The sequence below is a fragment of the Ochlerotatus camptorhynchus genome, unplaced genomic scaffold (assembly GCF_037179485.1).
Source record: "Ochlerotatus camptorhynchus isolate MF236.1 unplaced genomic scaffold, CSIRO-AGI_Acam_v1.1 ptg000077l, whole genome shotgun sequence".
Lineage (NCBI taxonomy): Eukaryota > Metazoa > Arthropoda > Insecta > Diptera > Culicidae > Ochlerotatus > Ochlerotatus camptorhynchus.
In genome coordinates, this window is record NW_027040567.1 from 10,333,957 (window position 1) to 10,358,617 (window position 24,661).

General features: G+C 41.3%; 1 protein-coding gene across 2 annotated transcripts in view; it reads left to right on the forward strand.

The window, feature by feature from the left end:
- Window positions 1-14,489, forward strand: part of Cdk12 (Cyclin-dependent kinase 12) — a 56,172-nt gene extending 41,683 nt beyond the window's left edge. For both annotated transcript variants that reach the window (XM_065217500.1, XM_065217501.1), the window contains 2 exons: window positions 31-504; window positions 12,858-14,489. In XM_065217500.1, the coding sequence (XP_065073572.1) occupies window positions 31-504; window positions 12,858-13,068 (685 nt within the window). In that variant the 3' untranslated portion in view covers window positions 13,069-14,489. The remainder of the gene's footprint in view (window positions 1-30; window positions 505-12,857) is intronic.
- Window positions 14,490-24,661: the final 10,172 nt, after the last annotated feature.

Genomic DNA, 24,661 nt, shown 5'->3' on the forward strand with positions numbered 1-24,661 from the left:
ATCTACCTACTGATCCTATTTTACTTTCAGGGGCGAAGTGAAACTGGCGGACTTTGGCTTAGCTCGATTATATAACGCAGACAACCGAGAGCGGCCGTACACCAACAAGGTCATCACCCTATGGTATCGACCTCCGGAGCTACTACTAGGCGAAGAACGCTACGGTCCGGCGATCGACGTGTGGAGTTGTGGTTGCATTCTGGGTGAACTGTTCCTCAAGAAGCCACTCTTCCAAGCCAATCAAGAACCTGCTCAGTTGGAAATGATTTCACGGTTATGTGGCACACCGACGCCGGCCGTTTGGCCGAACGTGATCAAGCTGCCACTGTTCCATACGCTGAAGGCCAAAAAGCAGTACCGACGAAAGATCCGCGAAGACTTTGTCTTTCTGCCCGCTTCCTGTCTGGACCTGTTGGACAAGATGCTGGAGCTGGATCCGGACAAGCGGATAACGGCCGAGGCCGCACTCAACTCGGGGTGGCTCAAGAACGTCGTGCCTGATCAGTGAGTATTGGCAGCAATGATTATATGTTAATGTTTTCTCGCTAGTGACTGCTTTGCCGGTTGGATGGCCAAAGTTATTGTTTTACCCGGGAAAAATCAAATTAAGTTGTCGGTTCATTAATTATGCTTTTGCGTCAACGAAATTTATAAAAATGTACCGGATTTAGGATGGGAAACTATTCCAAGGCTTCGGTAGGAAGTTGCATTTTGATCTGACGTTTCTTGTTTCAGTGGCTAAAATGCCATTTCAATTACCACTTTTACGCAATCAAATCAGGATGTATTGTGCGTGGGATTTGCCATGCCCTCTGCAACCGTGAAAACGAGTTGTATCAGCCGAAAATGTGTGTCACTTCACGGTGAATACGAGGTGAATGCCAGAAATGGTCATGGTGCATCACACTGCAACCTTCTGCCCCTCTGCGTGATATGTGGAGAAAAACACCTTACCAACCAGTGTTTTTACTTGGCGCCGAAGACTGCCGACGGAAGTGCGGCACGTTCTCATACCAAATTCGCGAACTGCAGCGGAAACCGCACTGCAAACTATCGAGGATGTCCATGACGAAGAATGTACCTACCAGGAAAATTTGCAGAAGCAGAAAGACTTGCAGGCAGAAAGTAAATCCACCTTTACACCGTCAAGCCCAACGCATGCATCTGTAGCTCAGAGAGCATACCCAACCAATCTTCCGAACCGACCATCGTATACCCATGTGGTGCGGCAGTCATCAATGTCGGTGTCGACCTCGTCAGTCCAGGACACGTGTGAGTCCACCCCAAATCCCGATGTTATCACAATTTCGGAATTCTTGTGTTTGGCTCGAGATCTGTTCGTCCGCCCTCGACGCTTGCACGTCGAAACAGGAGCAGTTCATGGCCATATCGGAGCTGATGGTAAAATATATCTACCACGAATAATTCACAAGCCATGAAGGTGATGTATTGGAATAGCAGGTCCATTTCCGAAAAAATGCCCGAGTTTTTTTTTTACTTTCTCCAAAAACATTCGATTGAGAAATAGTTTCAGAGACGTGGCTCAAGCCAACAAAATCATTTCTTCATCCATTCTACTATTGCATACGGATGGGCTGACAAAGTAACTAAGCTGATCGTGGGGGCGGTGTGGCAGTAGTAGTAGTTCCCGGGAAAATATCAACCGCTTCCAGAGCGACCTGGACATCCTGACTCGTCGTACCGTTCTCTTTTTCATTGTTGGTGATTTCAACGCTCGTCACTGAAATTGGATTTGCGCCAAGGTCAACAAAGCTGGAATTCTGCTGGCACGTAAATCGTCCTAGCTGGGTTACTTCGGTACCGACGCCCGCCACAATCTGGAGCGACTGAAGCTGCCCGAAGTCGCAACTGAGTACGTGCAATGCCCCGACGCAGCGTTGCCGGATGTGGGGAAGTTCACCAAAGCCCCTCTTGAGGACTGCTGGAGCAACGTGAAAGCAGCTAATAACAGTGGAGCGGAGCGGAATCGACGGAACGATTGGTTCGACGAAGAGTGTCAGACGGTTTTGAACGAGAAGAACGCAGCGCGGGCGGTGATGCTGCAGCAAGGAACCCGTCATAATGTGGAGCGATATAAACAGAAGCGAAGACAGCAAACCCATCTTTTCCGGGATAAGAAGCGCCAGCTGGAAGAGCTTGGAGTGCGAAGAAATGGAGCAGCTGTATCGTTCTCAAGATACACGCAAATTCTACAAGAAACTCAACGCATCCCGCCAAAGCTTTGTGCCGCGAGCCGAAATATGTCGGGATAAGGAAGGAGGTATCTTAACGGACGAACGTGAGGTGATTGAAAGGTGGAAGCAGCACTACGATGAACATCTGAACGGCGCGGAGGAATGGCTTCGTCGGTATAGCGGATGAGGGGGACATGCCAGCTCCCACGATAAGTGAAGTTAAGGATGCTATCCGATAGCTTTAGAACAATAAAGCAGCTGGGAAAGATGGTATCGGAGCGGAACTTATCAAAATGGGCCCGGATAAGTTGGCTACTTGTCTGCACTGACTGATAGTCAGGATCTGGGATACAGAACAGCTACCGGAGGAGTGGAAAGAGTATATAAAAAGGCGACAAACTAGAATGTGAGAACTATCGAGCTATCACTATTCTTAACGCGGCCTACAAAGTGCTTTCCCAGATCATCGTTCGCCGTTTATCGCCGCTATCAAGCAGATTTGTGGGAAGTTATCAAGCCGGTTTTGTAGACGGGACCAAATCTTTACGTTGCGGCAGATCCTCCAAAAGTGTCGTGAATATCAAGTCCCTACGCACCACCTATTCATCGATTTCAAGGTCGCTTATGATACTATTGACCGTGAAGAGCTATGGAAGATTATGGACGATAACGGTTTTCCAGGGAAGGTGATCAGACTGATCAGGGCTACGATGGATGGTGTACAGTGCTGCGTGAAGATATAGGGTGCGTTATCGGACTCGTTTGAAACTCGCAAAGGACTTCGAAAAGGCGATGGTCTTTCCTGCCTCCTGTTCAACGTTGCGCTAGAAGGTGTTATGAAACGTGCGGGCTTTAACATGCGGGGCACAATGTTCAATAAGTCCAGCCAGTTCATCTGCTTCGCTGACGACGTGGACATTGCCGGAAGAACGTTTCAGGCCGTGGCGGAGCAGTACACCAGGCTGAAACGTGAAGCAGAGAAGGTTGGATTAAAGGTGAATACGTCGAAGACAAAGTATCTGTTAGCTGGAGGAACCGAGCGGGATAGGGCTCGCATAGGCAAAAGCGTGACAATCGACGGAGATGAGTTTGAGGTGGTGAATGAATTTGTGTACCTCGGATCATTGGTGACTACGGATTCCACAAGTACCTGAGGCCGGGTAAACCTCACCTCCGTACTAAATGTACCATGTACAAGACGCTGATAAGACCGGTAGTTCTCTACGGGCACGAGACGTGGACGATGCTCGAGGAAGACCTGCAAGCACTGGGTGTTTTCGAACGACGAGTGCTTAGGACCATCTTTGGCGGGGTATGTGAGAAAGGTGTATGGAGGCGAAGGATGAACCACGAGCTGGCGCAACTCTATGACGAACCCTGTATCCAAAAAGTTACGAAAGCTGGACGGGTACGATGGGCGGGACACGTTTTAAGAATGCCGGGCAACAATCCCGCAAAAATGGTGTTTGCCTCGAATCCGACCGGTACAAGACGAAGAGAAGCACAGCGAGCAAGGTGGTTAGACCAAGTAGAGCAGGATCTTGGAAGTGTGGGACGGTCAAGAAATTGGAGACAAGCAGCCACGGACCGAGTGAATTGGCGTAACATTGTGATGCAGGTGCAATCCTGAGGGATGTCGGACCAGGATAAGTAAGTAAAGGGCGTCGTGCATTTTCCACAACCCAGCAGGCCGTGGACGGCCGTCTACTTGTATCTAGTTCTTTCCAATAACTTGGTTGCAATGTCGAGACCCAAAGTGGTTCACGAAATGTCATCTGATCATTTCCTTGTGGTGTTTACTATTGACATCACCCATCACTGAACGATTACGAACATTTAAATGTTTCCATCGCGCTGATTGGTGCCGTGTTCAGCTAATCTCCAGCAACCTCTCAGCTTGTAGACGCAAGTGCGGTTGACGGGGCCCTCATGCTCTTTATGGACATATTGGAGTCCGCCGAATCGGATGCAGTCCCGACCGACAATTAAACCAACTGCGAAACAGCCGTAGAAGGCAATGGAGGCGATCAAGTAATCCTTATGTTGCTATGATACTAAACCGCCGCATACGAGAAGCTCGGTTTCAAAAATTTAGGGAGACAGTTGTGCAACGTTTGTAAAGACTTATGGAATATTAATAAAGACTCTTCGAAAAGATTGCAAGTATAGTCCAGGTGGTCACAAAAAACTCATCGTTCTACATTTTGGACTTAGACCCCTTGCGCCACCTCTAAATGTCAATGAAAATAGCTAAATTTTTTATATGTTACATAATTAGTCCCAATAATTATTTTCCACACGGGAAAACATGTCCCCGAACGATTTTTAAAAATAAGCCCCACGCCACACGCACAGCAAGCTTTTGAGACATATCAGCATAAGTGGAAAATAAAAAATTGGTGGGGTTGTGTACAAGACACGATCGCATGGTTGACGTAGACTATTAGCTGTAGATGTGGATTTAAAATATAGTAGAAGTAACCTATGATTTTGGTCCTATGTACATATTTTGGATTTCCTACTTGGTTAAATTCAGGACCTCATAAAAATGCGAATATATTATTACATTTGGTACCTAATTTACAATCAGATATGAGTAAGGCTTTCTTCAGATGATTCATTGCAGCGCCCAACAATGACTTCAAGATTTCTAGGGCACAAATCATGAACGGTTGTGACATCACTCATGAAATTGAAACTCCTTGTGTACTGCATTGCAGCAAACGTGAAGTTCCAGTTTCTTTGTTATAAGTTTTGTGAGAGCTGATATTTGTGCTCTTGAAATTTTTATGTGGTACTGAGATTGATCACAAATAATGTTTCTACAGCGATTCAACTTCAAACACTAAAAAAAATGCACAAACAAAAACGGAGTGCACAATTTTGCATCAATGTTATGCAACATTTCGTAGTTGATCTGGAATATCTCGATTAGCCATAAATCCCTCGGTACATCTTTTATCTACAGATTGAGCCAAAAAAATATTGCTGATTTTTTTTTAAGATTTCGTTCGCGTTTTGTAGACGCACATTCATCATTTGGTATAAGGACACTGGGCGTTTCTGTGGTGGGAAAAAAGAGACTTCCATATCTATGACAGATTACAAATTCGACAGTGAGCATACATAAGGACGTAAACGCGATGATCGATTTTCCCTTTTTGTTAAGAACTCGCTTGGATTAACATTTCTCGGTGCGTTTGCTGTTGCTTTTGATAGCCAATACAAATTAGTTACAGCACTACATTGAAAAAAATCAGATAATAATCAAACTAAACATTGCATTAGGTCCTAAGTAACATTGATTGATTCTCTTCGTCGACTTTCTCTTTCGTTAGTAACTTGAGCACATAACCGTTTCTTGTTGTGTTTGTCGTATTAGATGCTAGATAAAAGCTTCTCTTATCGATCTGTGTGGCAGGGACGAATGACCGTTTACGGTTAAAGTCCCGTTAAAACAAATATCGATCTGTGTGCTGAAAATATATTCTTCTTCTTCTTCTTCTTCTTCTCATTCTTCTTCTTCTTCTTCTTCTTCGCCTTTCAAGCTTATTGCTTAGTGCATATTAGCTCATTGCGTGCTCTTAACTTAGTGTTCTAAATGCACTTCCACAGTTATTTATTGAGAGCCTTCAATGCCAATACCAATACATGAATTTGAATTTATACACAAAATTCCAACCCAAAAGATTCCCTCGACCGGACTAGAATATGAGGCTGAATGAAGACTGGCTAAAAATACCTGGGAATGTCTTTAAATGGCCGAGGGGATAAAAGGAGAAAGTCGACGAAGAGAATCGGTCAATGTTACTTAGGACGTAATGCAATGTTCAGCTTGAATTGTTTCGCTTAGCTATAGCAATGTAAAGAGAAAATCGACGCTCACTGTCGAATTTCACTACCTAGCACTGCAAAAAAACTCGACGGTACCTCTATTTATGCTAAGAGAATAGCATTATACTGCCGTTATACGCATAACTGTCCCATGTTCTATGCAATCCTTATGCACCATGGGACTCTTATGCGTATAACGGCAGTATAAGTCCCTTCTACTTCGAGAATTATGCAATCGAACGGCTGGCTATGCCTCGCCCCCATCAGCAAAAGATCCAGGATTTTATAAACCGTTCTATAGCATAATTTTCCAAGAAGTATGGACTTACATAGCTAATCTAAAAGCATAAATAGAGGTAACGTCTGATAATTTCAGTGTTTGGTACAGAAATCTGTAATCTGTCCAAAATAATAGATATGCGTTCTTAAAACGCACGAAATCTAAAAAAAACCATATTTAGTCCTTAAAATTTGTCGAACCTTTTAACGGAATCCCTTTATGAAGAGCTTTGAGTGGGTTGGTTTATTTCCTTTAAATTCCGTTATAATTGCTTATCTTTTGGCAGATACGCGTATTTCGTCTACTACTTGCAGACATCATCAGTGCCAAGTACTCAAGTACAGTACTTGGCACTGATGAAGTCTGCAAGTAGTAGACGAAATACGCGTATCTGTAAAAAAAAATCAATATTTAGTATTTTTTCAATTCAATCGGTAGATAAAAGATATAGGTACCGTAAATGAAAATTTCGCATAAATGTCAAACCCGTTTTTGTGTGCTTTTTTATAGCATGCTGAAGAAGCCCTGCCTGAATATTAAAATAGGAACATTGTTGAGACATGGCACTGATTTTACTGTTGCCTGTTGTAGGGAACTTTCATAAATTAGTGATCTATTATGGCAAAGAGTCCAATAGTGAAGAAGAAGCATGTAATTTCTTCGCGATACATTTAGCTGCCGTTATACGCATAACTGTCCCATGTTCTATGCAATCCTTATGCAGCGTGGGACTCTTATACGTATACAGGGTGTCGACTACCTGGAAAAACCTGGAAAATCAGGGAATATCAGGGAATTCATTTTTGGACCTGGAAAATCAGGGAATCTCAGGGAATTTCATTCAAATACAGGGAAATATTTCTTAATCAAAGAAGTATGACAAACTTTGCCAGTTTCAAACAACTTGTTTACTCGGTGTAGTTTGAAGATGGTTGTTCATTTCAAATTTTAAATTGAGTTGCGAATTTGTGGTTGCTCAATGCTTGATGTAGCATTTTTGCAAGTTGAACAAGAATTACTCAAATAAAAGGGTATTTTAATGATTTTGCGCCTAATACAAATTCATCTGTCACATTCCTGTTGCCACATTTCTGAGCTGAACTGTGATCCTGAGGGTTGATAAAAATCAATTTCCATAGACACTAGACATTGTTAGTTGTTGCAAAAATTATCCTCCAAACTTGTATGGCTTGGTCTCTTAGTAGATTTTAAATCTAATTGCGTCTGATTTAGTTCATTTGGGCGCATTGAAGCGCTTTTGAGTAAAGAGCTAAGAGAAGAGGATGATTTTTATTTTTGAACACTTGTAGTTCCTGGCCCTTTTTGTGTTCTAAACAGCCTGATTAGCTCAGAGAATAATTAAATGAAAATTTAGATTAATGGAGTAGCACTTTTATCATTGAAATATGATTCAAAGAAACGCAGACAAGCATTGCCTCGGCAGCATAGAGTGGCTTTATTGAGTATTTTAGGTCTTCATTGCAAATCTGAATAGCTCGAAAAATTAGATTCTCAGTGAAAGGTGAAAGCGCTGGTTTTACAATTTCCCACCATATGAATCTGGCCGCAAATTAGCGTTTGGTTAAGCGTAATAACCGGAATAGTTTTCTTGCGAAGCTGGGTCTCAAATTGTGCTCAAGGGATTAAAGACAAGTGTTTCATATGTAAGATGTAGGAGAACTGGTTTAATTTCTGCCCCTAGCGTTGAGTCCAAAAACAGTCAGAAAAGAACTTCTATGCCGGGTTGAAAAAGTTCACAATATTTCACGAAGTTCGACAAGGTAAAAGTTCGCGAGTCAGAGTGAGCTTTGATGAATATTTTCAACACTGCTTCTAAGGGTGAGAAAATCGCCATGCCAAGGATCTCTTCTCACATCATGGAGTAATGTGGTGGCAGTTTCCTTCGCTATGCATCATGAATTGAATTGATTAACTGGCGCTTATCGCGATTACACCAGCCTTCCCGTTTTTGGAAACACTGTCTTTTTTGCATTCTATAAAATGTATCGAAAGCTTTATTCAATTTGAGATTGTACTGGACCACTCTTCATGGGTTAGAGGTCCATGTGGTATTTAATGAAAAAATGTCCAGAAAGCACTACCCAACTAACAATTTTGGCTGCAGACTAGCTGACACAACCGAAAAATTACGTTATGCATCTTATTTGTGCCTGTATAGGCTGGTCTTCAGCTAGAACTGTCTACATATCTGAGGAAAGTAATAGCTGATGAAAAATGTGTTGAAAAAACCATGCAGACACTGCAACTGGAATTTGTTGGAAAATTACTGGAAAATCAGGGAATATCAGGGAATTTTGCTTTCTTCATTGAGTCGACACCCTGGTATAACGGCAGTTCGCATCCATCTTCGAACCAGTAACATTGTCCGACGTCGAGGCCAAACTGGCTGCGTCAAATATCACTCTGGATGCAGTTGATTTAGACACGTTCGAAATTTCATCGGTGCTTCAAAAAAGTTGAAGAATTCATTTGCTCCTGGCCCGGATGGTATTCCTTCTGCTGTTTTCCGTCGCTGCGCATGCGCAGTAGCTGAGCCGCTAGCCTTAATTTTCAACCGTTCGTTTGAGCTAGGTGAATTTCCCATGAGATGGAAACTATCGTACATGTTTCCTGTGCACAAAAGTGGTGACCGACGAGGTGTTAAAAACTACCGTGGGATAACCAGCCTTTCTGCCGCATCGAAGCTTCTCGAGATTATCGTCAGTGATCAAATTCTACGCGCTTCAAAAAACCACATTTCGTCAGATCAACATGGATTTATTCCCGGTAGGTCTGTTACTACTAACTTGCTGGATCTAACTACTACCTGATTTTTGGCTATGCGGCTATGCTGAAGCGCAGAATGACGTAATCTATACGGACCTAAAGTCGGCTTTTGACAAAATTGATCATAAAGTGTTGCTCTGCAAGCTATCGCGATTGGGAGTCTCAAATCAATTGGTGTCGTGGTTGTCATCGTACTTGACTGGCAGAACGCTGTACGTTAAACACGGATCTTATGTTTCATCGCCATCAGCTAGCACTTCCGGTGTCCCGCAAGGAAGTAATTTGGGACCGTTATTGTTTATGTTATTCTTCAATGACGCTGCATCTACCCTTGACCACAAGTGCAAGCTCGTATATGCTGATGATCTGAAAATCTATGTGGTGGTACGCTGCATTGAGGACTGTTTTCACCTGCAAATGTTGCTGAACATGTTCGTTCAGTAGTGGTGCCGCTCGAAAAAGCTAGTCATCAGCGTCGCGAAATGTCATGTGATGACCTTCTATCGGTCCAAAGACCCGTTAATTTATGAATACAACATCTATGATACTGTTCTTAGCAGAGTAGATCAAGTGACGGATCTTGGTGTCGTATTGGACTCGAAGCGTTCCTTTTATTCCCAGTATGCATCGATTATTTCCAAGGCTAATCGTCAACTTGGCTTCATCTCTAAGATTGCCAAGGATTTCACGGATCCACACTGTCTAAAAGTATTGTATTGTTCACTCGTAAGGCCGATCCTAGAAAATGCTTCAGTTGTATGGGCTCCAAACGACGTATCATGAAATCTAAGAATCGAGCGTGTGCAAAAAAGATTCATACGACTTGCACTCAGAAACCTACCGTGGCGTGATCCTTTGAACCTTCCAGCATATCCCGATAGATGCCGTCTGCTTGACCTCGAAATGTTTGATCGAAGACGTAAGCTACAACAGGCTACGTTTATAGCTAAATTACTCAACGGTGACGTCGATTGCTCTTATCTTCTGTCATTTTGGTATGTCCACTCCTCAATTTGTAAATAGAGTAAGAAGACTGAACCTTATTTAAAACGAATAGTTTATTCATTAAGACAACTTTGTCAGATGAGGGGGAGAGGGGCTTAAGAAGTTGTGACCGGCCATGTATTAAGTATATCAAAACACGCTACGGGGGGTTAGGGGGGGGGGGGTTAATTGGTCAAAAAAATCTGCGTCATTTATGGATGGAGCCTTATTTTACTTCTAAGGCTGTGACCCATTAGGCAAGTTAAATTTATCTCGTGGTTAAAAGTGACCGATGAGTTATCGAATAACCCTGCTATCCGAGCGTGGTTATTTCTGACCGACTAGAAGTTAAATTTTGACAACCGTGGCTGAGTTCTGTTTGAAAACCGTCCAATTTCCGGGATTTTCGAACATTGGAAATAACTTTCGAGATGTCACGTTTAACCACGAGTTAAATTTAACTCGACAATTGGGACACAGCCCAAGAAGTATTTCTTGATTACTTTTTCGAAGGGACGTATCACGTATCAGCTTTTGTAAACAACGCATTTGATCGTCGACTTGGCGTAACTGGTAGCTCACCCACGCATGCTAACACTACCATCAAATAGGGGAAATTTCCCCCCTACCTGATATAGTGGTGTCAGTATGCGTGGGCGAGCTATCAGTTACGCCAAACGGACGATAAAATGCGTTGTTTACAAAAGCTGATATTTCCTTTCGAAAAAGTAATCGAGATTTGTAGAACGCGGGATCGTTATCTCGATCTCGACGGGAACGACGCGCAAGGTTCGAGGTGCAAAACTCGAACGCTGCGCGCTTGACTGGAACCGCTGCCTTCCTGCTGCTACTGCTGCTGCTATTGCTATTGCTATTGCTTCTGCTACTTCTGGAATCAAGAGCCACATGTGAAAAGGACATACAAGCTTTTTGTAAACAAACCTTTGTAGACCCTTTTCTCGCCAACCGAGGGTCGCCCACGCAAACCAGCCCTTTCATCGGGAAGGGAAAGTTTCCCCATACCCGATGATGTTGAAGGTTTGCATTGGTGTCATAAGGGTGGCGAAAAAAGGGCATAAGAAGGTTTGTTTGCAAAAAGCTTGTATGCCCTTTTCACATGTTGTGCTTGAAATGATAGGTTTCAGGGCTTTTTACATGCATAGTACAGCACTTGACAAAGAGCGTGTGGTTCTCCTATTTTCAACATACCTTCAAGAAAGCAATCCGCACAAAGAGCGGTGGAAAATTCACAATCTGTGCGGTGGAGAGAGCTAATGAAATACAAAATGCAACTAATGTCTTTTTTGTCATACATGCTTACCACAATAGCATGTGTAGGAGGAGAAGAAGAAGCGGAGGACCATGAAAAACGTCGACTTTCTGCAGGGTTTCTCATTTGCAATCCTACACTTAGTGCGCTCTTTGTGCCGGTCCAATGGCTTCACTTTGAGCGTTTTCGTTATTTCTCTGTGTGTATGTCTTTCTTCTCTTCTCCGCTGCTACGCACTTACGCAGTGAGAAAGGCTAACAACCTTCGTGAAAATTAGCGCACTACATGCATTGAGTAATACAATTACAGCCCTGGTGCGAGTTAAAATTTCCTGAAGTGGATTGCAATCAACGAAAGATTGAAACCTTACTTTCCGATCAATAAATGTCAGTATTGGTCACTTTTTAAAGTCACTATTTGGTCACTATACCTGTTCTTTTAGTCACTAAAGCCACTACTATTATATCACATACCCACTACCAGCCCTGCACTCGCCAAACCGCCTTCCCCTCTAGGTGTCTACGTAGTTTATGTACAGCAAAATTTGAAATTTTCGCTCCACAATACTTAAACGATTCCAAATCGGATCCTGACTAACCTCTCAAAATTTGAACCCATTTGGTGAGAAACTGAGATGGCACAAACCATTTGAAGTTTGTATGGGAATTACTATGGTAAAACCAAGATTTTTGTTCATGTCTATCTAATAATTCACCATATCGGTCTGCTTTAAAAGCTTTCAACTTTACTTGTAGGAAATTTTCCCAGCTACAACTTTGCTGAAGACCACTTTTTGATTAAATGCAAGAATCGAAAGTTATCAATGATTCAATGCGATGATGTCTTATGATCATGCTCAATCAACTGCTCAGCAGGCAACATTGGTGTTTCTGGGACGTTGAATAGGACAGAAAAATCATGGCTACTATGTCACACTGCAAAATACAGTGTTGCCTACAGAGCAGCTGCTTGATCATGTCATAAGTTTACCAATCTCTTAAATAATTAATAACTATTTCCTGTCTCGTTTTACATAGAAACGATCTTCAGCAAAGTTGTAGCTGAGAAAATTTTCTATAAGAATAGTTATCGAACTGTTTTGCAGTTCAATACGGAAAAAGACTAGAAGGCAATGAACAAAAAGTTGAGATTTCCCATAGTAATTTACATGTAAACTTCAAATGGTTTGTGCGAAGTCTGTTTCTAACCAAATGAGTTGTAACTTTTGGAGGCTAATCACGACCCGATTTGAAACCATTTAAGCACTGTGGACCGAAAAAGTCAAATTTTGCATCAGTCTAATGTACAGCCCCTTATACTTATCAAATTTCTAGTACCCTGTCTGCTGAAGACTTTCAAGTATTAGGAGTTGCGTGGTATAGGTTAATCCAAGTAAATTAATATACTGCATTGACATTTTTTTTTTTGAGAAATGCAATAAAGCTTCCCATCAACATCCAACTAGCATTTCAAGCTAACCAATCGCCTTTGCACTCTTATTTTCCAGGCTACCGCCACCAAAGCTACCCACGTGGCAAGACTGCCACGAACTGTGGAGTAAAAAACGACGAAGGCAGCTGCGTGAGCAGCAAGAATCTGCCGCCAACCTACCGCCGGGCAAACCAGCAATGGGCAGTAAAGCTGGCCCCGGTACCGGTGTAGGTGGTGCTCCCATCCGAGCGCCCGCCGCTGGTGGTGGTGGTGTAGAGTTAGGTTAGGTCCAGTGTAAGTGGTCCAGTCGTGTTAGGAGCTATCTATAGTGTCTTCTTACCGCCTGAGAGACAATAAAGCACCGCTGGCGGATGGAGCGGAAGAAGCAGAAGACGATGATGATGATGATGACGCCCAATGCCCAATTGTGTATGCAATCGTGACCGCGACGAGGCAGTGAAGCTCGGCAGGGAAGCTGGTTCTTCCTTTCCGCTACGAAGGGTAAGAGTACCGGCTTCTTCTACCTTGTTGTTGTTTATTTTAGGGTTTTCATTTTTTTCCGAGGGAGGGAACGAACAATAGACTTAAACAGTGGAAACTGTGTGCGCGTTTCTTTTTTTCTATTTTTATGAATGAACGGAAGGAAGTGTGGAATCTTGTAGAAAAATAGTGTATAAAAATAAAGTTAGTAGAAAACCTGTACTAAAATGTAAGTACAACTTTGTGTAAATTTGCTAAGACATTTTCTTAAATCATGTCACTGAAATTTTAATCAATTTCAATAAAATTTAAATATTTGAATTGATTTATTAAAACAAAACAAAATGCGACGATTTGAAGAAAGTGATTTAAGGTAGTAACTAGTAGAATTTGCCCAAAGTTGTAAGCATTAGCAAGTTGCTAAAGATACAAAACATTAAAAACAGATAAGATATGAAAGAGAATTTTGAATATATGAGATAGTGAGTTTATTAAAAAAAACAGGACAAAAAATATATATTGCAACTACCTAGGGTGAGCAACCGTATCCTTGTAAATTTGTTATCAATTGATAATTAGTATAAAAAAAACACAAAATAATTTCTCCCCTTTTTTCTGTTATCAAGGGAATTATTGCAAAAAAAAATCTACAAACTCCCAAGTTCCCGGATTCTCTAACATTGTTTTCGATTTTGTTCCGTTCAAACGACTCAGAATAAAACCTTTTGTTCGCTTGCCATGGACAAACATTAAAACGGATCTCCAACCTGGGATCGATCCAGTCACAAGAAATAACTGAAGAATCCCTTTCGCAATACACAACAAAACTACCAAAAGGAAGTACAAAGGCATCAAAGCAAAGCGGTGTATCATTCAAACAGACAGACAGAGTGCTTCTCTGTTTTCTCACTGTCATTTCCCGCATCGTGTTGTAGAGCAGAGGTTGACGCATGTGATGCAAAGTCTCATTTATTTGTACTAAAACAAATCTGTTACGGTACTTGTACAAACAAAAAAAACTAAAAAATAAAACAACACAAGCAAGAAGTAAACTGTTGGATTTCGAAAGGTGCATTAACGCAGCATTTGTGGTTATGATAACACTTTCATACCGCAAGACGGTTATCACCGCAATGAAAAGTATCAAAGAAGTTAGGTTAACGAAGGTAAAAAAAAACAGGACCCATTTTTTTTCTCACACAGGACTACTACTACTACTACTACTACAGGAGAGCGACTAAAAGTGGATGAGAACCAATTTATAAATAAAAAAAACTGTGCAAATAATAAATACTGCATTGTGTTTGGTGCGGAATAGAGCAAAAAGAAAGTCCTACGCTTCGTATCTATTCGTCTAGACTTCGACGCTGTAGGAACAACGAACCCAGGACTGGCTGCTGTGAACGCACTATGGGGCCGCCATTACAAATTGTGATGCTTTTTTTTCTTTCGATATACACGTTACGCACGTTACCCACTGAGTTGCACCCATCGCTCTTTCTCAGCGGGGTTTAAACTATAGATACTATAGATTCCATAGATAAGCGGAGGCACAAAAAGTTGTTTTGGCAACCATGAAAAATAAATGATCTTACTGGCATCCGTAAAAAAAAAGTTCATGCCATCCTGGGGGGACGTGCTGTCAAATCAGCCTACTGATTATCTTGTATGAAACTGGTTCCAAACGTAAACAAACGCTGTAGGTTTCTTATGGCTTGTTTACGTTTGGAACCAGTTATGCGAGGTAGGCGACGATTGTTCGTATTTGACAGCCACCTCCATCCCCCCCCCCCCCTTGATGCCATCATAGAGCTCTTCGTTGTACAGTTTTGTTTTGTTTCATGCGTAGAAGTACAAAATGCAGTGCAAAGCAAATCTTTGCAACAATGTATCGAGGAATGGTTTGCTTTATCTTTCCTTCTTCCGTTGTCCGCGAAATAAATCGGAATGTGGAGTGTGGAAAGCGTTTTGGGCTCATAATACACTGGAGTCGCTTTTTACGCGGGTGATACGTCCCGCGTAAAAAAAAACGCGTAATTCCGGAATCCGCGTAAAAAAAAACCGCGTAAATTTCGAAATCCGCGTAAAAAAACCGCTTGAAAAAACGTTTAGTTTATAACGATAAACCGCGTAAATTCTGAAATCCGCGTAAGAAATCAAAATCCGCGTAAAAAAAACCGCGTAAATTCCGAAATCCGCGTAAAAAAAACCGTGTAAAAAAAACTGCGTAAAAAGCGACTCCAGTGTATTACAATACTTCTCCCTCAAACAACACCATGATTAGGTCTGTGCGCTCTTTGAAACTCTTGGGGGTTATGCTCAATGATAAGCTCAGCTTCGGCTGCCACGTCGAGTACGCCTGCAAGAGAGCGTCTATGGCTGTGGGGGCATTATCCCGTATGATGTCAAACAGCTCGGCAGTGAATGCCAGTAAGCGCAGGCTCCTCGCTGGGGTCGTAGTATCTATCCTCAGATACGGCGACCCTGCGTGGGCTGCGGTACTGGATATTGACTGCCACAGGCAGAAATTAGAGAGCACACTCAGGCTAATGTGCTTGAGGGTGGCCAGTGCATACCGCACTATGTCGAGAGAGGCCGTCTGTGTCATAGCAGGGATGATGCCAATCAGCCTTATCATTAAGGAGGATGTGGTGTGCTATGACGCGAGGACCGTTCGAGGGGTGCGCAACAACGCGCGAGTTGTGTCGACCGCGAGATGGCAATCGGAGTGGGAAAACTCCACAAAGGGGAGGTGGACTTACCGCTTGATACTTTCCGTGTCAAGCTGGGTCAACAGGTGCCATGGGGAAGTAAACTTCCACCTGACACAGTTCCTGTCAGGCCATGGCTGCTTTAGGAGCTACCTGCATAGGTTCGGACATGCAAGTACTCCCATCTGCCCCACGTGTGCTGGTGTCGAGGAGACCGCCGAACACGTTGTGTTCGCCTGTCCACGTTTCGAGCCAGTATCGAGCGCTATGCTCGATGTCCGGATAACATCGTTCCTAGGATGTATGGTACCACCGAGAACTGGAGCGCGGTGGTGACTGTGGTCACCCACATAGTTTCGGTATTACAACGACAGTGGCGAGCCGAGCAGCAGTTTCCTACTGCCCGACTAGATCGTTAGAGTATTGCTAGAGAGGCGCCATAGCGCTACTGCGGCCCCTCCCACGAAGTAATGCCTTCGGGCGGTTCCGGGGAGGTCAAGGGCCAAGCGCACAGGGTAAGGTTTAGTGGGTCGGGAGTGAAATTCTCCCATCCCCACACCCTGAGTTGCTTCTCAGGTGTCTGTAAGCAGATTCCCACCTGTATAAAAAAAAAACAACACCATGATGATGCTCGTTTGGCTACACTAGCTGACAGTTCGTTTGGCTACATTATACTTTTCCTCCGTTTATCTATGGAAACTATAGTATCTATTGTTTCAACCAGTTGGTCTGATTTTTTGCATATGAGTAGTGCCAATGGAGAACTACACTGAAACAAATCGACATGTACCGTTTATTGGATCCATCTTATAACATAGCAATGTCAGCAGATTTATTCATTCTATGTGATGATTGATAGATTCCATTGGATTATCACTTAAAAACTATGTATGCGATATGGAATGATTTCTATCGTAATTTCACATACTTAGTACTTGATAATACCAACAATCAATACGAAACTAACGATTTTAAATTGGCTCACCATTTTAGTAGCCTATTGGTCCCAAGCAAACGATTAACATACCCTATTCTAGTTGAAATTCTATTACTACACTATGTTTGTTTTGATTCGCTATGAAAGTTTGACAGATAACATCAGGGGTGTGTGGATTCATGCAGAACATGCAGAGGTGAGTGAAATAGCTTGGGACTGCTTGGGACCGTTGTTCTGGTACTGAGTGAACCAAAAATAATAATGATTTTCTTCGGGACCCAGTGGTCTTAGAGTTACCTCTATGATAATACCATAGAGGTAACTCTAAGACTAGCAGGTCCCGAAATAACGTGCTCAACTTTTTGGCTCAGCTCTGGTACCAACAATCAATACGAAACTAACGATTTTAAATTGGCTCACTAATTGACTAGTCTATTGGTCCCAAGCAAACGATTAACGTATTCCATTCTAGCCGAAATTCTAGTACTACGCAATGTTTGTTTTGATTCGCTATGAAAGTTTGACAGATAAAATGAGGGGTTATTGGTTTTTCCTATGTTTCGAGGGGTGAATCGATTAGCTTGGGACCGAAGAGAGTACCAGAGCTGAGCTAAACGTTGAGCACGTTATTTCGGGACCTTCTAGTCTAAGATTTGCCTCTATGCTGGAGCTGGTACTCTCTTCGGTCCCAAGCTAATCGATTCACCCCTCGAAACATAGGAAAAACCAATAACCCCTCATTTTATCTGTCATACTTTCCACGTTAATCGTTTGCTTGGGACCAATAGGCTAGTCAAGTAGTGAGCCAATTTAAAATCGTTAGTTTCGTATTGATTGTTGATAATACTTTGCTTCGAGCGTGGTTAGCGATAGATAAGATGTATATGAATATTGTCTGATATATTTCATGGTGAAAAACTGGTGATATGTAATAGGGGAATTTACGTATTCTCGGCAACCTAAGCAGCGACCTTCTTTCTATAGCCTTTTTCTCTAAGGAACGCACGACATATGCAGTATTGGTTTGTTTACAATCTTTGCTGCCAGCTGCTCTAACAATTTCAGTCGAAAGAATTGTCAAAAACTGTTTTGAAACGCTTTTACAAAGCTCCAATCTTCTCTAGTGAGAGCGAGTATTGTCGGCAACCAGTTTTTCTTCGGCAACCGTTCCATTTGAACTGCATGTAAATCTGCTGTTCTATTATCGGCAACTCGAAATCAGCTACAATTTGTAGTGCGTGTGTTGCATTTCAAGAAAACCTTGCTAGATTGCTTTTTCTAAGTGGTAAAAATATAGTCAAATTGTGACTATTTTCCACCTAGGGGAAATGACGGCTTCGGCATGACAGACTATTTTCGGCAACCCAAATTGAAACACTATTTTTACCGGATTTTCTTACGAAAACACTTCGCTGAATGCATGCAAACGATTCTTTATGCTTTCAGCTTCAATTTGACTATATTTTTACCACTGAGAAAAAGCAATCTAGCAAGGTTTTCTTGAAATGCAACACACGCACTACAAATTGTAGCTGATTTCGAGTTGCCGATAATAGAACAGCAGATTTTCATGCAGTTCAAATGGAACGGTTGCCGAAGAAAAATTGGTTGCCGACAATACTCGCTCTCACTAGAGAAGATTGGAGCTTTGTAAAAGCGTTTCAAAACAGTTTTTGACAATTCTTTCGACTGAAATTGTTAGAGCAGCTGGCAGCAAAAGATTGTAAACAAACCAATACTGCATATGTGTGCGTTCCTTAGAGAAAAAGGCTATAGAAAGAAGGTCGCTGCTTAGGTTGCCGAGAATACGTAAATTCCCCTATATAGTCATATAGATTTGCCTTTTAAGAAATCCAACAGCAAACATTTGTTTTGGCATGTTTTTCAGGGATGAATATCGCTCCCAATAAAAAACATCTTACATGATTGTTCTTTATAAATTATTGAAACAATTTTCAACGATGTTATCGTACTTAATGAGGGAGGGAGCTTTCACAGTTGTCTTTTTTATTGTAGCTGATTTAGGATTCGATCAAGAACTGTTGAGGTGTGATGCTTTCGGTGTCTCCGCTCTATTCCACTGGGCCACGGCTGACTTCAAGATTAAGCTCGTTCAATTAGCATGAAGTAAGAACAGCTCTCCCGACATAGTATTTAGTGCAACGTTATGCTCGTTTTGCTAGAGAGAAGAAAAATAGCACTGACAAATTTATGCTCCGTTTCAGTGGTGTCGTGTATTCAAGTCTTTCTTAATGCTCCTGTGTGCAATAGAGAAATATTCATCATGAAAACAGGTATATTTTACTGAATTTTCTCATAGTGCAAACTTATGATTTTCCATTAGTTTCTAGATGTCTGTTCCCACTCATTACATATCACCAGTTTTTCACCATGAAATATATCAGACAACATTCATATACATCTTATCTATCGCTAACCACGCTCGAAGCAAAGTATTATCAAGTACTAAGCATGTGAAATTACGATAGAAATCATTCCATATCGCAGTCATAGTTTTTAAGTGATAATCCAATGGAATCTATCAATCATCACATAGAATGAATAAATCTACTGACATTGATATGTTATAAGATGGATCCAATAAACGGTACATGTCGATTTGTTTCAGTGTGCACTCGTTAATTAGGTTTTGCACCGTCGGGGTTAACCTCAATCTGATGACAGTTTAGTGGTACTGTTTACGTGGACTTAGCCGATTTTTTCTTGGGTGGATTTTCTCGATAATTTTTCAGACTGCAGTGAGATGTAAACCACATTTCTGCAATGTTCACGAGCAACATCCTTGCAATGCGCTGTTCCTCGACAATTTTCAAGTTAAAATTAGGAAATTTTAGATTTTTTTTTCGAAAAAACGACTAAGTGCTTGTAAACAGTACCACTGAACTGTCAAAAAGGTTCAGCCGATTAACACTGAGTTCATTTGTGACGACACGCTGCAGAACCTAATAGACGAGTGCACGGGTGAACTTTTGTTTATCTACTGAAAAAAATTGACCCAAAAGCGGAGCCCTGTTTACTAAAAATGAACACATGAATAATGCTCGCGTAAAATTTGAAAAGGGGCCTATCAACTACAGACGGTATAGTAAACACGGACCGGCGGATACGAATCTAGCGGAGCCAAAGGAACTGTCAAAATGTTGAGCCAAACGGACAAACGAATAATGTGTCACTTTTCTTTATAATGCAAGAAATAAGCGCACCGAAGACACCAATAACATGAGACGTAAACGAGCACTTTTATCACACTTTTTAATAAGTTTAAAATGCGATCATTTGTCCAGTTAGACGTGAAGTACACAATAGATTCACATTGATCTAACACACGAAATAATCACTATTTGATCTCACAGAACTTTATTTTTGACACTGTTGGCTCTGGGTTTTGTTCCAGACAAATTCAGTGCTAACATTTGAAAATGGCACAAAAGCCATTTGCAAACAAATGGTTTGTGGGCCCTTTACTCACTACTTGAAGTACACCTACGCGACACAACAGCAACATCGGGTAGGGAAAATTTTCCCCTTCCTGACGATGCTGTTGGTTTGCGTGGGCGTTCTTCTGGTAGCGAGTAAAGGGCCCACAAACCATTTGTTTACAAATGGCTTTTGCGCCGTTTTCAAATGTTAGCACTGAATTGGTTACATTCAAGATTCTCCGGAAGATTTGATTGCATACTTGTATCATTAACGGATTGAGAATAATAAACAAAATCGGCACTATTTTCGCCGTCATGTTCATCCGGGTGTAGGAAAATTTCGTCGAAATACTCAATATCTTGATACTGCATACTTGATACACTCAAAAAATTCCAAACGTCATTATCATGTTTCTCACACTTAATTTTGCGCTTATTGTGAAACACATCCATTTCATGTGTGAATCTTATGCTATGAATCATGCCTGAACACTATGGATTTGAATTGTGACACACATGGATTCTATGTGCCTCATATGGTTATATCAATAGCTTTGCACTTCATAGTTCAATATTCTACTTTAACGACTCTAAAAATGAATCGACAAATATATATACAAAACTGCCAGAGGCCAGAGCTATCACATATCTTTTTAATGGGTCTGATTTGGGATTCGATCATGGACTGTTGGGGTGTGCTGCTGCCGGAGTCTTCGTTCTATCTCACTGTGCCACGGTTGTTCTCATATATGAGGCGGGTTGATAGGATAAAGTCACAACTCTTGTTTTCGATGTTTACCTTTTTGAGCAAGCAATTCACATCGAATTGAAATGCAAAACACTTTAAATCCATCTGTTTTGAACAGTAGCGTGATTCAATGTGCAATACACTTGAATAGATAGTGAAAGATTTTCAACATTTCAAAGTTTGAAACACTATAAATTAACGTGTATAACACATTGAACCAAGGTGAAATACACTTAAAGTAAATGTGATTCTGCATTTAAAAAATCAAATGTTTAAACACTTCGATCAAACGTGTGAAATTTTTTGAGTGTACTGTCGAGGTTTGTGGGCTTGGATGTATGTTCTCAATATCATCAACATCATCCTCCATACTACGATCAGTGCGTTTTAGATGAGAAATTTGCTGGACATCTGAGTAGCAGGGAATCGCCCTGGAAACTTTTCTGATTTTTCCTCCACAGTCCAAATACACATGCTCCTCGTCAAAGTGCAACTAAAATCGGTTTGAAAAGCTTTGTTGTTAAGTCTTCACTTGTGAAAAATAAGTTTACTTACGCTACAAAGTCGGTTACTTCCGACTATTCGAAAATCTACCGGCAGTCCGCAAAACAGTTTTCATTGTTTCAGAATGCCATTCTTCGCGGGGAATCGGAAAAAAACCCAACATTGTTTATGCCATAGTGGGAATTATTCATGCAACCTTTATATAAACACTTAATTTTCAAACCAAAATTAAAGCTTGTTTACATAACAGCTTGCTGCACTGAATACGAGTCATTCTAAGTGTGAGCATTTGCAAGTGTTGCTAGACAATAGGAAAAATAATGTAAAAATAACCGTGCTGCCATTTTTACGGAATTTCTATCCGCCGGTCTGTGTTTACTAAACCGTCTGTACTATCAACTTTTGTAAATAACTTGCTAGGTGGTTGGAGGCGAACCAGCCCCAGGCTGAAAGCCTCCCTAATAAAGATAAATCAATCAATCAACTTGCTAGGTTCTTTTCACGAGAACCGAAGAACGCCCACGCAAACCAAGAGCACTATCGGGAAAGGGGGAATTTCCCCTACCCGATGGTGTTGTTAGTTTGCGTGGACGTATTCGGTTCGCCCGAAAAGGGCTAAACAAGTTTTATGTACAAAAGTTGATAGGTCCGTTTCAAATGTTACGCGAGTATTATTCATATGTTCAGTTTTAGTAAACAGGGTTCCGTTGTTGCGTCACTTATTGTCGAGTGAGTGAACTCAAATCCATCCGTGCGCTCGTCTATCTCGTCTATGGAGAAAAAAAAATCTTCAACAGATTTTTTCTGAGCTTGCTGTTTTAACAACTTTGCTGAAAAGGGCAGTAAACCTACTACTATTATATTATAGAGAGCTGGGGGCAAGACAGCTATCAATTACGAGTAAAATCGGAGTTAATTTTGAGTAACTCTGAGTAACTCGCATTGATCAATATGTTATACACATAGCAACCTGAATTTTATATTGAAAATAATGTTGAAACTGATGCTGTCAAGCAAAGTAAGTTGACATGTTTTCCAGTTTTGATCGATGAGCCTCGAAGTAAGTAGGGGAAATGACGGCTTCGGCATGACAGACTATTTTCGGCAACCCAAATTGAAACACTATTTTTACCGGATTTTCTTACGAAAACACTTCGCTGAATGCATGCAAACGATTCTTTATGCTTTCAGCTTCAATTTGACTATATTTTTACCACTTAGAAAAAGCAATCTAGCAAGGTTTTCTTGAAATGCAACACACGCACTACAAATTGTAGCTGATTTCGAGTTGCAGATAATAGAACAGCAGATTTACATGCAGTCCAAATGGAACGGTTGCCGAAGAAAAACTGGTTGCCGACAATACTCGCTCTCACTAGAGAAGATTGGAGCTTTGTAAAAGCGTTTCAAAACAATTTTTGACAATTCTTTCGACTGAAATTGTTAGAGCAGCTGGCAGCAAAAGATTGTAAACAAACCAATATTGCATATGTGTGCGTTCCTTAGAGAAAAAGGCTATAGAAAGAAGATCGCGGCTTAGGTTGCCGAAAATACGTAAATTCCCCTATTAATTTAAAAAGGAAACTTATAATTTATTCGAATTATAGTCCAGAAGAGCAGAAGCTAAATATGTCGTTCCACTTACGTTGGAAATGTTCTCCCCACGTAAAAACATTCTGAAGCTGGAGGGGCTAGCAGCAACGGTGCGCTAGCAATGCTCACCCGGGAAGACATTTCGGCGATGGAATTGCAAATGCGCTTTCGTATAGCACGTGTACGAAATGAAATTCAAGCTGCCCCTTCAAAGTCGATGGAAGATTTTTATGGCGATTATGCCAAACAGCAAGATAAGCTCAACATCGACGATCGCCACCATCGATAACAAGTAGCAACTACATTCACGTAGTTGACGACGCAGCATATAACAAGAACGATGAAGAACCACCATCGTGGACTTTGGACCTGGACGACTCAGCAGAGCAGTAGTGGCTTTAATTGGAATTTCTGTGTAGGAACTTATAGTGCTGTTCGATAGGTTCGAATTAAGCTAAAATATTTCAATAAATTCATTCTGTGTGTAACGTTAGAGCAATGTAGTTCGCATTTATATTTTTTATACATCCAGAAACTCGGCAAAAACGTTATTTATTAAAATATATAAATATAATAGAACACATTCCTGTATGTTTTTCAACAACATCAGAATACAGTGCCTTCCCATTTTTGGCAACATATGATTTTTGTCTATTATGCAATCTATAAATACATAGAATGCTCGCTCTATTCGACTTATGATGTTACTCGACCATTTTTTAGGAATTAGACCCTGGATATTTCATGAAATATTATAAAGAAAACCTGGGCGAAAATTTAGGCAATAAACAGATGGTGACGGTACTGTATTTAGTTGTTGGCCATGGTATGATTTTTAATGTTAACAAACTCCACGAAACTGGCCAGAGCTGACCTAATCTCGCCTGAAATGAGCAGCTACATAAAATACCACAATCAACAGCATCTTATTTTTTTGAAATATGGAATCTTGTGGATCATTACAACAAAACCTAACGATTATAAGGAGCGGATTTAAAACAAACTGCTTTGGCAACCTATGTCTAGGTGATTTCTAGCAACACTGCTAATGCAATCAAGATAGGCACTGCTCGATTGGCTCTGGCTTTGACAGTTCGTTTGGCTCAAAACCAGCTCATCTCTTATACTAGACCCTCTCTATTATATCGAGTTAATCTTATCGACCATTTATAGTTGCCTGGGTGAGATTGCATTTAAAATGTATTTATTCTCAAAATTCAGTGCCAACATTTCAAAGGGGCCTAATTGCATTTGTAAACAATGGCTTTAGCCGACGTTGCCTCGCGAATAAAAGATCACTCGCGAAAATTAATAACACTAGCACGTATAGGAATGTTTCCTCTACCAGCTAGCATTGTTGATTTGGAGGGGTGACCTTTTATTTGCGAGAAATTCATTGTTTACCAAATCAATTACGCCTCTTTGAAATGTTGGCACTGAATTATTGGCGGTGACACTCTTGCCCTA